This window comes from Ciconia boyciana, chromosome 1 (assembly GCF_034638445.1).
Source record: "Ciconia boyciana chromosome 1, ASM3463844v1, whole genome shotgun sequence".
Taxonomy (NCBI): Eukaryota; Metazoa; Chordata; class Aves; order Ciconiiformes; family Ciconiidae; genus Ciconia; species Ciconia boyciana.
The window spans coordinates 9,855,207-9,869,003 of record NC_132934.1 but is presented as its reverse complement, the minus strand read 5'-3'; the positions used below and the strand labels follow the sequence as shown (position 1 = coordinate 9,869,003).

Here is a 13,797-nt window from a genome sequence, read left to right as displayed (position 1 = left end):
TCAAACACTGTGATTCATAAAACTTTAAAGCCAGTAATTATCCTGAACAGCCTCTTAAATTAAAAAAAAAAAAAAAAAAGACAATGAGTGGAATTTCTAGAAGCAGGTTATTAATTGGAGCCAGTGGCAAGATGTGCAGAGGGACCATCCAAAGTGAATTCCTGGTCTGAGTAAAAGGAAATGCTGGAGAACAGAGGGGGAAAAACGCTGAAACTGCAAAAGGCCATGGAGCCCTTCTCTTGTGTGAAGCCTAGCTACATTACAAAGCCACCAGAAACAAATGGCAGGCCCAGCGACAAAGCCTTACATTACGGAAAAAAACCCTTCTACCAGACTTTATAAATGGAGAAACAGCCAACAATCTTCTTTGGACTTCTGTCTTCAAATTCATAGTTCTTTTTTAATTATTTCATTTTACTTTGCATATTCTGGACCTACCCAGTTTTGTTAGGTACTGACCTAACACAGGAAAGTAAGATTTCATCCTTCAGGAATTCAGGTTCAAAATTTCTTGTCCAAACTATACTGATGTCAGATGAAAGATTCTTCCCATGATTTCAGCAGGCTATGGGTCAGATCCAAAAACATCAAGCAACACATGAAGTGTGACTTGAGAGAGAATAAAAATACACTTGCAATATAAACAAGAGAAAGGAGGCACATGCAATTTTAGGTCTTTGACTGCTCTGCTATGGATACCTTGAGTAAACTTGGGAAAGTCAATTCACCTCTGTGTCTGCAGTCCCCATCTGACAGTGAAAGTGGTGTCTCTGTTCAGTAATTCTGCTGTTTCTATGAGATTATAGAACCTTTCGTGGGGAAATCTTCTCATTGTAGGATTGCATATTGCTTCATATAAGATGGCACCAACCCCTCTGGACACTGTGGATATTGCTAGTGTATAATACTTTTGCTACTTGAACAAGTTGATCCAAAGACGAGGATTTGAGTGGGACTCAGCCTCATGTACCACATGCTTACTCACAGCGATGTCCCTTATCAAGTCTAGCCTGGCAGAATGATGCAATCCTCCAGCCTACGGACTGTGCCTTGCAAGGGCTCTGCCACTGCAGTAGCATTTGCATGTAATTAGACAACAGAACTAAAGGTGCAAACATGCACAGACCCCTGATAGGAACTGCGCAGAGTTGCACATCACCTCAATAAGAAAGCCTGGAATAAACTCAGCCCTCCTGATTCCCAGGGTGATGCATCAGCCTGGTATCTCTATAGTGCTCCTCAGATCATCACAGTGCAGGCTGCACACCCTTCATCGCCTCCAAAAGTATAATCAGAAGTTCATCTAGATTTGTGTGGCTTGGACATTAAGCCTTCCCCTAGGCAAACCTGCTTTCAGAGAATCCTTCTACAATCATTTTTCACATCTTTCTTGAGAGCTCAATATCATCACAGCTTGAAACAGAAAACTCATAGTCTAGAGTACAGATGTGCAAAACCCCAAGCTGCTTTTTGGTCCCTGGGACTTGTTGTTTCTGAACACCTTTCTGAAATCATTGTCCATCACAGTCCAGAACCTAAGACACAGCTTGTCCTGGCTGCCTGCTTATTTTCCCCATCCTGAGACAGAGCCATCTAAGACCAAAGGGTCCTCATCATTACTGCAGTATATTTACTGATCTCATAATCTGTCACTGCTCTGTACTGGCTGGCTTCATTCCCTTAGTGTAAACCACACTGCTTCTTGCAAAAGGAATTGGAGAGGTTAAGTATTATCTTCTACAGACTAAGATTATAGGCTGTGGATCAAATCATTCATCGGGTTTTGTGCACATCCAAAGTTGATTGCACAACCAGGGTAAAATATAGATCTCAAAAACAAACAGAAAAGCTAAACATTTGTCTCAACCCATGTCCTTGCCTATCAAGACAGCAGGATTAGGCAGGAGGGACACACATTTCTATAGTCCGCGGCATGCAGGAGTGCCGTGGCTAGTGTCGAGCCTGCTTTTGGCTTCCTTGGCTGAAATCAGTAAATGCTCAGCAGGACTGAACCAGGGAAGCCTTTGGCATGAAACCAGAATGAAGCTCAAGTAGCTGAATATATGGCAAGATGACCCAGTCCCCTGACCACACACCCCATGTCATTGGAAAGCTGACATGAGACCTATGGGTAAGGATGCCACTCTGGGCATTCACATATTTCTAGGCATTAAGGCAATAGGAAAGAGGGTCTTTATCACAACTGAAAACCATAGCAAAAACTACAAGAGCGTAGGCCACATCTACTGTGGAAATGGCCTCTGTCTGAACTATGAGTGAGAAACAATGGTTTAGCTTTGAGTTCCTGCTCCTCAAGCAGATTTGTTATTTCATTCAGAATGGCAATGTACTCACATTAAGCATGCATAATTCTTTGGTTGACTACGGAAAATGTTTTTATTTTGGATTTAAACATCACACCCAGAGGTTTCTACTGAATTATCTTTGGATGGGATCCAAACTGGAAAACCTAACTATACAGCAAAGAAAAATTCTGGACTGTCACCAAGCATACCATGAAAAAAACAAAAGCCAGAAATTAACAGGCTCAGGTAAAGACAGGGAGATAACAACAGCAAGTTTGAATGTGGTTTGGGACAAATGAAATAATAAAATTAAGCTTATAAGTGATAAAGCACCATTTTACCGCAAGGCCATTCAGCAATTCTGTTAAGATTACCTCCAACAGGTTTGCTAGTATTAAGAATATTCCCCCAAACTGTTCAAAGGCTGCCACAAAGTAGATGTACTCTACTATATCCATCATTAGGCTGTTCACTCCAACTTCAATGGAAATTTGAAGTGAGCAAAGGGTGAAGGCTGAACTAATCAAAAATGTTAAGGAATTCTCAGGAAAATCTACCTTAAATTTTGAGTATAATCTTTTTGCAGTTTATTCCGGAGTATTTGACTTGCCTTTACCTATCTCTCATCTGAACTTTCATATATACTTAATATAAATTATATGATATAAATATATTAAAAGGATATAAAAAGACAGATAAGAAAACCAACAAAACCTTCAGGTTACAAAATGTAGCATTCTTGAACATGAAGCTACAGGCATGTCAAGTGACTAGATGGATCATGCAATTAATGTCAAATAGGAGACCAGAATTTATATGGTTTGAATGCATTGAGAATATTTCGAAAGTGAAGCAGTGTGAGATGCAGGACAGGGATAGGCTGGTTTCTTTCTGAACAAATAGACTTGAATTTGCTATTCAGAATTTCACATTCTTATTTAAATAAGAACGCTTTGATTTTCACATTCCAGGGACCCAGTAGGGCAAAGCTCTCTTTATAGTCAGTGGAAAACATGTCCTTCAAAGAGTGATTTGGTTTGAAGATAGAAGGAGTCTTCCTCTAAAAAATAGTCATCTGCCTTTATTGATTGAAGTGAATGCCTGATAATTACTTTCCTAGCTTGGATATACCCAAGTGCCTCAAGTCTAGTGTGGGACAGTGTGACCTCAGTATTCACAACCACAGGTTCAGAGCTGGAAAAGCATGAGACCAAAAAAAAAGGTAGCTCAACATCTTGCAGATTCCTTTAGAATTTAGCATCCTGAAACATCTACATTTACAACAATGTACTCAATCAACAACAGCAAAGACTGAACAGCAAAATGTGGTACATTTGCATATTAAATGTACTGATAGGAAAAAAACAAGGAAGCTAATTTTATCACATTAGAAAATTTCCAAAATCACAAAGTCATCATTTGCTACTCAGAGATATTTGAACATCTGAATCAGACCACTCTGAAGTCAAGGACTTTGGATTAAACACAGGAACTCCATTCCAATTAACTCTGCAGGCTTCCCACTTCCAAGCCAGTGGGTTACTGACAATGTTTTCTGCAATGAGTCTCTCTGGCAACTAGGATGATTTCCAGAATGCTTCAGAGGTTGTGCAGCTGTATTTCCATAATCCAGTTTTTAAAGCTCTATCTTGACACTGCAATTTCTTTTTCATTTTCCCTGAGGCTCAGTAAAATTCAGTTACACCTCTTTATATATAAGCACAATTTACATGTTTTTGCTTCATCTGCAAATCATGATTTTCCCCCTCAAAAAAACACCAATTATATTGTTGAAACACACCCATGAGGGACAAAAATATACAAAACTTCCTATACTCATGCCTGTACTCTTGCCAATAAGGAAAGTTGGACCAAAAGACTTGACAAAGCCTGATGTTATATCTCTTAATCCATCACAGTTAGAAGCAGATACTATATGGAACTGGCCTGTCTCCAACACATCAGCCCTTAAAATGAAATCATCTTGATGAGCATCTGCTTTTCTACATAATTTGAAAACCTGCAAATGGCACATAATATTCAAATATCAAATTTGGAAGTCCAAGAGCAGCTGGCTGCTGAAAGACCCACTGCTGCAAAGATGCTCAACAGGCAAATGAGGGCCAAAGTTTTTCTAGGGATGACATTTTCAAAGTGGTTTTAATCATTATCATGGAGAAATTAAAAAAAAAAAGGAAAGAAAAAAAAAAAAAAGACATTGCCCATGGTTAGCATTGTGGCTAAGCAATATTATGGTGACAAAGGAAGTATGTAAGCATGTAATACACAGTAAGTTAAATCTCGTCTGGAATGAGCTGCCTCCAGAACTGGAAGCAGGATAGCTGCACGAGCATGGCTCTGAGCCCAGACTAATTAGCCCTGCTGAGAACATGTTAACATGGCTATTTCGCTTCCGGGACCCAAGCTAATACGGCTGAATGGTAAAGCATTACACTATGCGGACAACTTAAATGGTTTTGGAGATAGATCAATTATCTACACAGTGATGCATTACACAATATAGAAATACAAAGAATGTTAATGACCACTTATCCCTAGTCACAGTAAAGGCATGGCTAGACTATTTCCAGAACAAGAAAAACACCTTCTAACTTTTATACACAAGCAGCCCCACGGCAGAGCCCACCAGAGACCCTGGACTCAGAGTCATGGAGGAATAGCTCCCTCCTGCCATTCTGGGAATACAAATTGCCTTAAAGCACCAGATGGGAGGCAAGGTCGTAGCCTTGAACTCTGCTCATGTTCATGGCTTTGGAAATAAATCACATTACTCAAAGGTGGAATGCAGGGTGTGTCCTGGGCTCTTGACTCAGGAGCTCTTAAAATGATTACATTCCAGTGTGTTTAGAAAGTACAGTTTAACCAAGAGGGCTGTGCCTAATTGCTATATTTTTGTCCCCAGGTACAGTGTGGTATATATGAGGGTGGAATGGCATACCAAAAAAAAAAGACAAAGAGCTCACTTGTTCCCACTAGAACAAAGGCCGCTTCTGGATACCGAACACTTTGGGAAATATGGGAAAGCATCAGGGGTCGATTTCTTGGCAGTTGAGGTCTTGGAAATCAGTCTCTAAGCCTGTGTGCTGTAACTTTTGCAATACATCACCAAAACTGTTAAAGAGAAGCTTGTAACACAGCAAATGCAAACCACTGTAATAAACAGGGTTTTCACACTGCAGCAGAGAGACTACTGCTTTTGGCTAATTTCCACTCCATTCCAATAGAATGAGGTTGTAACTATGAAAAAATGTGTTTCTATACAGAAAACAAACAAACAAAACCCCAACAAACTTCCTCCCTCTCCAAAACCTTTCTGTGGACTCCTGTAAGTTAGGATTTTCATTTCTCACTTTACTTGAGTGGGGAAAATAGGAGGGAAACCTAGGTCTTTTCTAGGGCTATATTTGTGCATATGTGAGGTTGTCCTTAAATAGAATTACAATTCTGTCATCATTTTGTGGTGGATATGTATACAAAAATGTAGCTGATTTGTTACTTGACTGCAGAGGGCACAGTGCACAGATGCTGCAATTATTTTTTTTTAAATCTGGCTCTGTGTAATGACTGTGTTGTGGCTTTAGCTGATGTAAACTGGTTCAGCAGTGTGGGCTTGAAGACAATGTAGCTGTAAAAGCTTATGTTTTGCTTCTAGAAATAGAAATACATGGGTCCATGGTCTTAAGAAGTTAAGGTTTGTATGATCATGTAATATACATATGTGTATCTGTATGTGTTTTAAAAAACAAATAAACATTGCTGGCTAATCTTGAATAGTATTTTTTCTTTTTACTTATGACCTTACTTGAAAAGAAAGTAAATAACCCAACAGATTACACTTTATGTAGGTAGGAACATACCATAAGTAGTATCAGGTATTACGGATAGGCCAATGATACTTTTTCTGCCTCCCTCAAACCAAAAATAGGAAATGCTGTTTTCCATGATAAATTACACAACTGGTTCTGAAACTGACTGTTGAAAGGACTTCCTCCCAATTCATACTGATATCCCCTAGTGATATACAGAATGCAGATGACGTAAATCTAAATTAGTGTTATTTAGTGCTACAGTGGCTGCGTTATTACAACGCGTGCTTCGAGACGGTAAGTATGGTCTTATGAACAGGACAAGTGACAGCTGTTTGACTCTGGGCGAAGAGCTGCCAGCAAGAGTATTGTAATCATCTGGGTCTGAAAGTAGCTGGGAAAAGGGAATGCTTTCCAGAGAAGATTTTCCCTAAGGCAAAGGATCACTGAGAGACCATATTGTTGAGCCATTGAAAATTAGCCAAAGAATAGGCTGTATTGACTAACCTCCTTATTAAAAACAAAGCCTATTCTAATTTCAGCATGTGTCTCTGGCATTAATGTACAGGAGCCCTAAGGAACAGTGAGGTAGAGAGCAATTGAGTTCCAGTAGAAAAAAAATGGGTTTACACCAAGCAAATGATTTCAAAAGTTGCTGGGCTCCTCCTATCCACTGTTATTCTCTGCTTGCTAGGGAAAGAAGGCAAAGGCTTAACTTCACACAGTACAGGTCACATTAATGAGACAGTGCAAGTAGAAATTGTTATGTTATCAACCGTTGCAACCAAAGACATTGTTCCCTTGTAAGAGAGAATTAAACATAGCAGATGTTTCATATCAGAGCACAGATCCAGAGGAGGTCCATAAACAGAGGAGTCTATTTGCATATTTTAATTTATATTAAATACCCATAATAATTCTATTTTCATTATAATAATTTGCATTATAATTATTTTTTATTGGCAGGTAATCAAGAAAAACGTACAAAAAAACAGAAGTCTGAATTTTCAAGAGAATTCTGCATCCATCTGGAAGTGCTTAGTAAATAAAGAAGACAGTGCAAAATTAACATTAACAATAATCACCTTACTTATCAGTTTCCATTGTTTTGCTTTGACTATTAAAAATAAAATTCAAGACATTTTTTTCCCGTAACATGATTACTCTAGAAATTCTGTCTCATTTGAGGTATGATTATGCATGGTCATTAGGATTTCCTTACAATACATTTGCTTTTATTATGATATCTTATCTCCTTTTTTGTCTAGGTAAAGGATGCTGGAGATCTCTAGGCAATATATCTTAGTTTACTATAATCTCTCATGTGCCTTGGATTGAAAATGTTGTCTACCAATTTCTCCTAATGCATTAAGTGCTTCCTCATAATCAGCAAATGCCATGTCTAGCAGCAAATCATATATGTTTGTCTTTCCATTCTGCTATTAATCACACTGCTGCGAAATACCCAACTAAAGATTATCCATTCTTTCGTCTGGCTAAAAACCTACTAGAGAACTGACTTATGAATGAGGTGGTTTTTTTCTTAACATTTTAGGTCAAGGACAGAAGTGTGAAATGGCTGTGGTCACTGAAATCTCGATTGGAGTTAGGAGTTTGCTGGACTGCAGAGCACTTGTAGATTTACATATTCATACACGTGTCCACTCTTTGTTTCTCAGTGTGTGTCCATTAGAATGGGTGCTCTTCTCCTAGACACATCTTACTGCAAATCACAAACTCTTTTGTTTGTTTACTAATTTTCAAGCTTCTTAAGATAATTTTCACTGCCAGCAGAGGCACATTGCTCAGAAAATGCAAGTAAATGAAAGTTTCTGAACAAAATTGATTGCTGTGATGGTGTTGCTGATATCTAGTTCACCACATGAGATAAACATTTGCTCAAAGCTTATTTTTACTAATATGAAGACAACTTTAAAGTCCCTTTTCCTGACTTTTACCAATGATTCCTGGGTACCTGGATTCACTGAAGACCTAAGGACAGGATGGGAGCACTTATACTGACTGCTTTTGTTCCTATAGTATTATGGGACAAAGGAGTAGATAGAAAGTATGTCTGACAGAAGCCAATGGACCCTTCTGCTGTAGTGGGAAGAAGACTTTAGCAAAACCAGCAGGTTATTAAACAGCAAACTCTACACTGACTGCTGTCTTCATATGCAGGAACTGGTTTATCTTCTCATTACCATTTGAGGAGGCTTCTGCCCTTGACAGAGATGCTTCTTCAAAAAGAGTGCAGCTCATGAAAATCTGAGTCTGCATTATGAATACCATAGGGGCAGAAGTCTTTCATGAGGGGCAAAACCAAGCATAATGAAAGAGAAAGTGAAGGGAGTAGTCATTTAAAGGGGGTCAGGCACCAAACAAATGAAACTTTTTACACTGCAGCAGACCCAGGCCCTAGGTCCTCCTGGTCAACAGATCAAAGACTGCACTTCTTCCCAGGGGAGGAAACCTCCAGGCAGATGTGGGTGTAGCTCAGAAACTATACACATTTTTAGCCTCCCCTCACCCCAACCGATTATCAGGAATGTGCAGAAACAAAACACTGACCCCAGCTCTCAGTAATGCCCAGGAATGATGTACTGAGCTAGGCTGAAGGGATGGGTTTGTATATCCCTCCATTCAGTGGGCACTTTCAACAAAAACCCAAATACGTTGCTATTGTGTACACTTCGACAAGCCATTCCTCACTGAAAGCTTATGAAACAAAGCAGGTCACTGTTGCATATCTGAAGGTCAATACTTTATCATTTAGAGACAGGATTATAATTTATAAGCATATTCGCTTTTTAAAAAGAGGTACACAGTCAATATCAAGTCTATTTTTCAGACAAGTAAATTTCAGACAGCATTAGTAATCTATTTTCAGAAAAATTACTATGATGGCTCAATGGGTAATTTTTTCTTTAAGTAAAATAAAAAGATAGAGTCCTTACCTTACAAACTCTCCCGACTCGGGAAAGGATTGTCTTGTCAGATGTGCCACTATCTTGTGATATCTCTCGGAAAAAAAAGTAGATTTTGTCATCATCTGGGTTATAGGTGTCTGGGATGGGAAAAGTTCCAATGAATTTCGCTCCTAGAAGTTCCAAAAAAAAGGTTTTACAAATATGAAGAAAAGTCTTAATACTTGCTACTAAATTTCTGCTTCGATATTTGCATTTATGTTGCATCTTTCAGTGAAATAAAAATATCACTATAGAGACATGTAATGACAAGTTTCTTACTAACTCCAAGCAAAAACCACCATAGATTCTGAAGTATTTACTCTTAGTGTGATGTTTTTGTGTATATGTCTTACCACCACTTGCATAAATATGCAGCACTGGATATCATTCTCTGAAAACAGGATAACTCTCAGTACAAAGTATTGCCTACAAAAATCTGCCTTAGGGCTCTTGCCACCAATACCAAGCTAAGTAGATTTTCTGAAATCACATGGTAGAATTTAAATTAATTTAATTCCACATTGCAGCAGTTATGAGTGCAGAAATACACTACTGTTTACTAGAGATAGCTTGCAAAGGAATGAAAGAACCTTTATTGATCCATGGGATTAAAAATTCAATATAAATGACAGCTTTCCCAAGTTACAAGTTTCCTATATATCTGTGCTATAACAGTCTTAGTGACTATATCTACCAAATCCAATACAGTGCCATGTTGGGATTCCCAATTTAGCACAACAAACTCCACAACTGACTGGTCAGTCTTAAGGACACAGTTCCTTGTTGTACATGAAAACAGATTAGCTATATCAACGTAACAGTTTGTTTGGGTTATTTAAATCTGTTTTTTGCAAGAAATGCTACAGCATGCCTTGCCTTGACATGCTGAGCCTTTATATTACTTCTGATCTGTTCCAAAGAAAGCTTGGTTATCTCTGCCTGCATCTTATAGGCATGCTTATTGGGCCAAGAATTTAATACATGTCCTTCAGTGTCTTCCTCAGCTCCCTCGTCCATGATCTCAAGCCCTGCTCTACCTGCTCACCAGTTGCGTTTTTTGTTTTTATTTTGGGTATCTTTTTTTCTTTTTTTCTTTAAATTTTGCACTAAAATCAGAAATTAAACTAATTCCAGGGATCCCTGACTGCAGCAGAGCAGGCAACAACACTGTCTTGCACAAGTGACCAGATAGATACTTGGGGAAGAGATTTTTAAGACATTCCCCAATGTGCTACAATAGATGAGCTCTTCTGAGGGCACTTGGATCAAAGATGTTTTTCTTTAAACAGAAGTGCTTACACAAATACGGTGCAAAGAGACCCTTGACTCTAAAATACATTCTTTCAGCAATAAAATACACAGTCTTTGTCCCCCATAAGCAGGCAGGCTGCAGTACAAAGCAGTAAGGAGGATGGCGTAAGATCGTAGAGCAAATAGACCACACTGGCGATATGTGGGGAATACTATTATCAGCTTTTAATGTATCTTCATGCCTTTGTCCTTTTTGTAATGATTGTTATTTCATATTAGCCTTGAGGAATTTTCACCATGAACTCTACAGTACACACAGGACAAAAGGAGGGTCCTTGATTCAAAAGTTCACAGTCAAAGGCCTGAGACAAAATGGGATGTGTTTAAGTGCTGAATGTGCACCTTCATGACAGAAGAGTAAATTTATGGGTCAAAGTAGCCACAGCGCTGCTTCCATTTTAAACCTTTCTGACACTAGAGAGTGGCGTCAGCAGAAAAATGAAATGATGCAGGCATCAAGCTCTGTAAATTTAAGTTAGGATTTCAAAATGAGCCTAAAGAAAATATTTAATTACCCCTCAGGGCCTGGAAGGCTACTTTGAAGATTAGATCTCTAAGCGTGAATAAATACATAAATACGCTTCCAGTATGGTTTCTTAAATATGCGGTTAGCTAAATAGCCATTTAATAGGAAAACCTGTGAAATACTTCTATAGCATGCTTTTGAATTTCACATAGGTTTTTTTTTAACCCACATTCACAGAACAAAACTCTGAATATATGGTTTTTTTAAATTAAATTTCATTGCTTTACTTGGCAAGCCAAATGCAAAAACAAATGTCTCAATACCAATGCCTGCAACAGATACAGAAGAATCTCTAACAAATTAAAGGAACACAAATATTTAATGATTTTAAATCACAATCGAAAACACTGAAGTTGAAAGTTAAATCCAAACAAAAATACACTGTAAAAGATAGGAAGACAAAGAGACTGAAAACAATTTAATGAAAGAGATCATGATCTGAAAAGCACACTATGTTCTGCAAGTGAGATCTTTGTCTCATCTTTTGTAATCCATCCATGCAACATAGAAAAGTGTGTTTAAACCAACTGTGAATTAGGTTTTTGGATTCTTTGCATGGGAAACATTATATGACGATGATGATGACTTTAAACTACTGTTCGTTTTCCCATACAGACAGTTGTCCTCCCCTAATTGCTTCAATAGAAGGTTCCCCACACATTAATTTCATGGCTAGATTGTATGTAACCAAACAGGGGATTAAAGGCATCACGAACTCTGACAATAGACAGTACAATAAATTCAGGTGTTGCCATGCTTTTTTAAACATGCTTTTGTGGCCCAGTGGGAAGAGCTGTTACACCTAGTCCTTCACTGCTGGTTTCGTTGTTTGCTGTTGGTTACTTGCCGGCTATCACACCCATCTAACGCCAGCAGTAGTTTTAGACAGTGCAACTGTGCATGCCTTAGTAAGACCTACAGAGAAGTAAGACCCATTAGGCTCAGAAAAAGAGGACAGCAAATGAGTAGCAAATCCCAGAACATGAAGAAATGAAAAAGCAACACAAAACAGTGGGAGGCAGCAGCTCTTTGTAGTTGGGCTGCCAGAAATATGTGGCATGATAAAATGTAAAGGATAGCGCTCACCTCATTTACCTTTAACCGTCTAGAAGTCAAGCTCCTAACCTATACTCATCCAGGTCCTCTCTCAGGGATGGACACAAGGAAGAAAGTGACAATGAATAATCCTATTTTAAGATAGATTCCTACAATAGGTGGGGTGAGTCACCCTCTGGATGTGTCACCTCTCTCCGTAAATTACAGAGACAACCCAAACGACTGAGCTCAGACAGGATGCTAGCCTTTGCCTTTTAGAGCTAAGTGAGCTGAATCCCATCCAAAGTTCACAGGATATAAAGAAGTCATTGCCTGCAAGTCTTTGCCCTGGCAGAGACAACTAAATTTCAATGAAAAAAAAAATTAAAAGAAGATGAATGCAATTCAGGGAAGCACTCATTCCAACGATGGCTTTAGCTTCCTATAAAGGAGGGAGGAATGTGCAGCTGTTTAGTGCATGCCTGTATGTAGGGCTCGGGTATCCCGCCACAGGACGCCCTCCTCTGCCCGCCGGGCTGGAGCGGGGCAGACTCGGTTCCAGTGGGCGGCTTTGCCATCCGGAGCAGAGCCACCAGCCCCACGCGCCTCATCCCCTGCCCGGCCACGGGCGAGGCAGCTCCGGTCAGCGGCTGTGGGAGCGCCTGATTCATCAGCTCTGCAGGAGAAGGGCTGGAGTCTGAGCAGAGGCAGCATCCCCTCTGTCTTCAGTGCCACTGCGTGCAGGGGTATGAGCCTGTGTGAGCGTGAGTCATGGGAAAGATTAGCTGCCTTCCTCCCTTTCTCCATTGTGGAGCTGCTATTCAGTCTTTGAGATTAAGACATGTCTTAATTAGTCAAGATAGAGATGCCCTGCAAGGAACTGGAAAGTATCCTACGCATTTTTCCCTCATGCTTTGTCTTTCCCTCCCTTCCCTCAGGAAAGGATAATCCTGTTTCCAGGAACAGAATAAGACTAAACTTTAAAAATATGAAGGTGCATTATAGCAAAACTTCCTCAGCCCCCTGGAAAAAAAAAACAAGTGATACATTTTATGCTTATCCTAAGTAAACATGAGTCACGCCTGGAAATAATTTATTTCTAATTGTACAATTACTCAAGTGTGTACAACTTTTCCTGGAGGTCTAACACATGCTTGGTAAATGGGTGGTAGATTTAGGGAAGAGGGGATTTAAATGAGAGGGGAGTTTTAAACCTGAAATCAAGTAAATATTTTCTTTATACCAATATCAGCTGAAAGCACAAACGTATGTAGTTGGTAATGTTACACAATAAACTAGAAATATATTGGCTACCCTATGGCTTATTGCAGAAATGATCCCATCATTTAAAGTTGCACTCAAAATTTTCTCCAACCTTAAAAGGACTGTTTCAAAATATTAAAAGCACCTAGTTTATATCTATGCCACTTAGTATAACACTGCATGGATTGTGTATGCGAAGTCTTAGACAGAGCATGGCTGTAGTTTTTTATATGTCTGGAAACAAGGTAAACCTGAAGAATATATGGGGTCTTCAGTGTTTATACAGTGTGGGGTAATTTTCATGTCACAGTCTAACACACTAAAGCTGTTTTTCAAACCCAGACATATTAATATATTATTCTCCTTAGAAAACTTTCACAAATACAGACTCTTTAAGTGAAAACAGAATAAAAAATGAATCAATCTAAAAGAAAGAAGAAAGGCAGACACCCCCACCCAGCCTCCAAACTAAAACACATCAACAGTTCTCAAACTTTTAGTTTATCCTGTGTTCTTGTACTGTTCCCTTGTTTCAAACTGCTCATGAAGAAACATTAATA

At 39.0% G+C, this 13,797-nt stretch overlaps 1 protein-coding gene across 2 annotated transcripts in view; it reads right to left on the bottom strand.

The window, feature by feature from the left end:
- SEMA3D (semaphorin 3D) overlaps window positions 1-13,797 on the bottom strand; it is a 153,874-nt gene that overhangs the window by 52,777 nt on the left and 87,300 nt on the right. For both annotated transcript variants that reach the window (XM_072858402.1, XM_072858393.1), the window contains exon 8: window positions 9,091-9,233. In XM_072858402.1, the coding sequence (XP_072714503.1) occupies window positions 9,091-9,233 (143 nt within the window). The remainder of the gene's footprint in view (window positions 1-9,090; window positions 9,234-13,797) is intronic.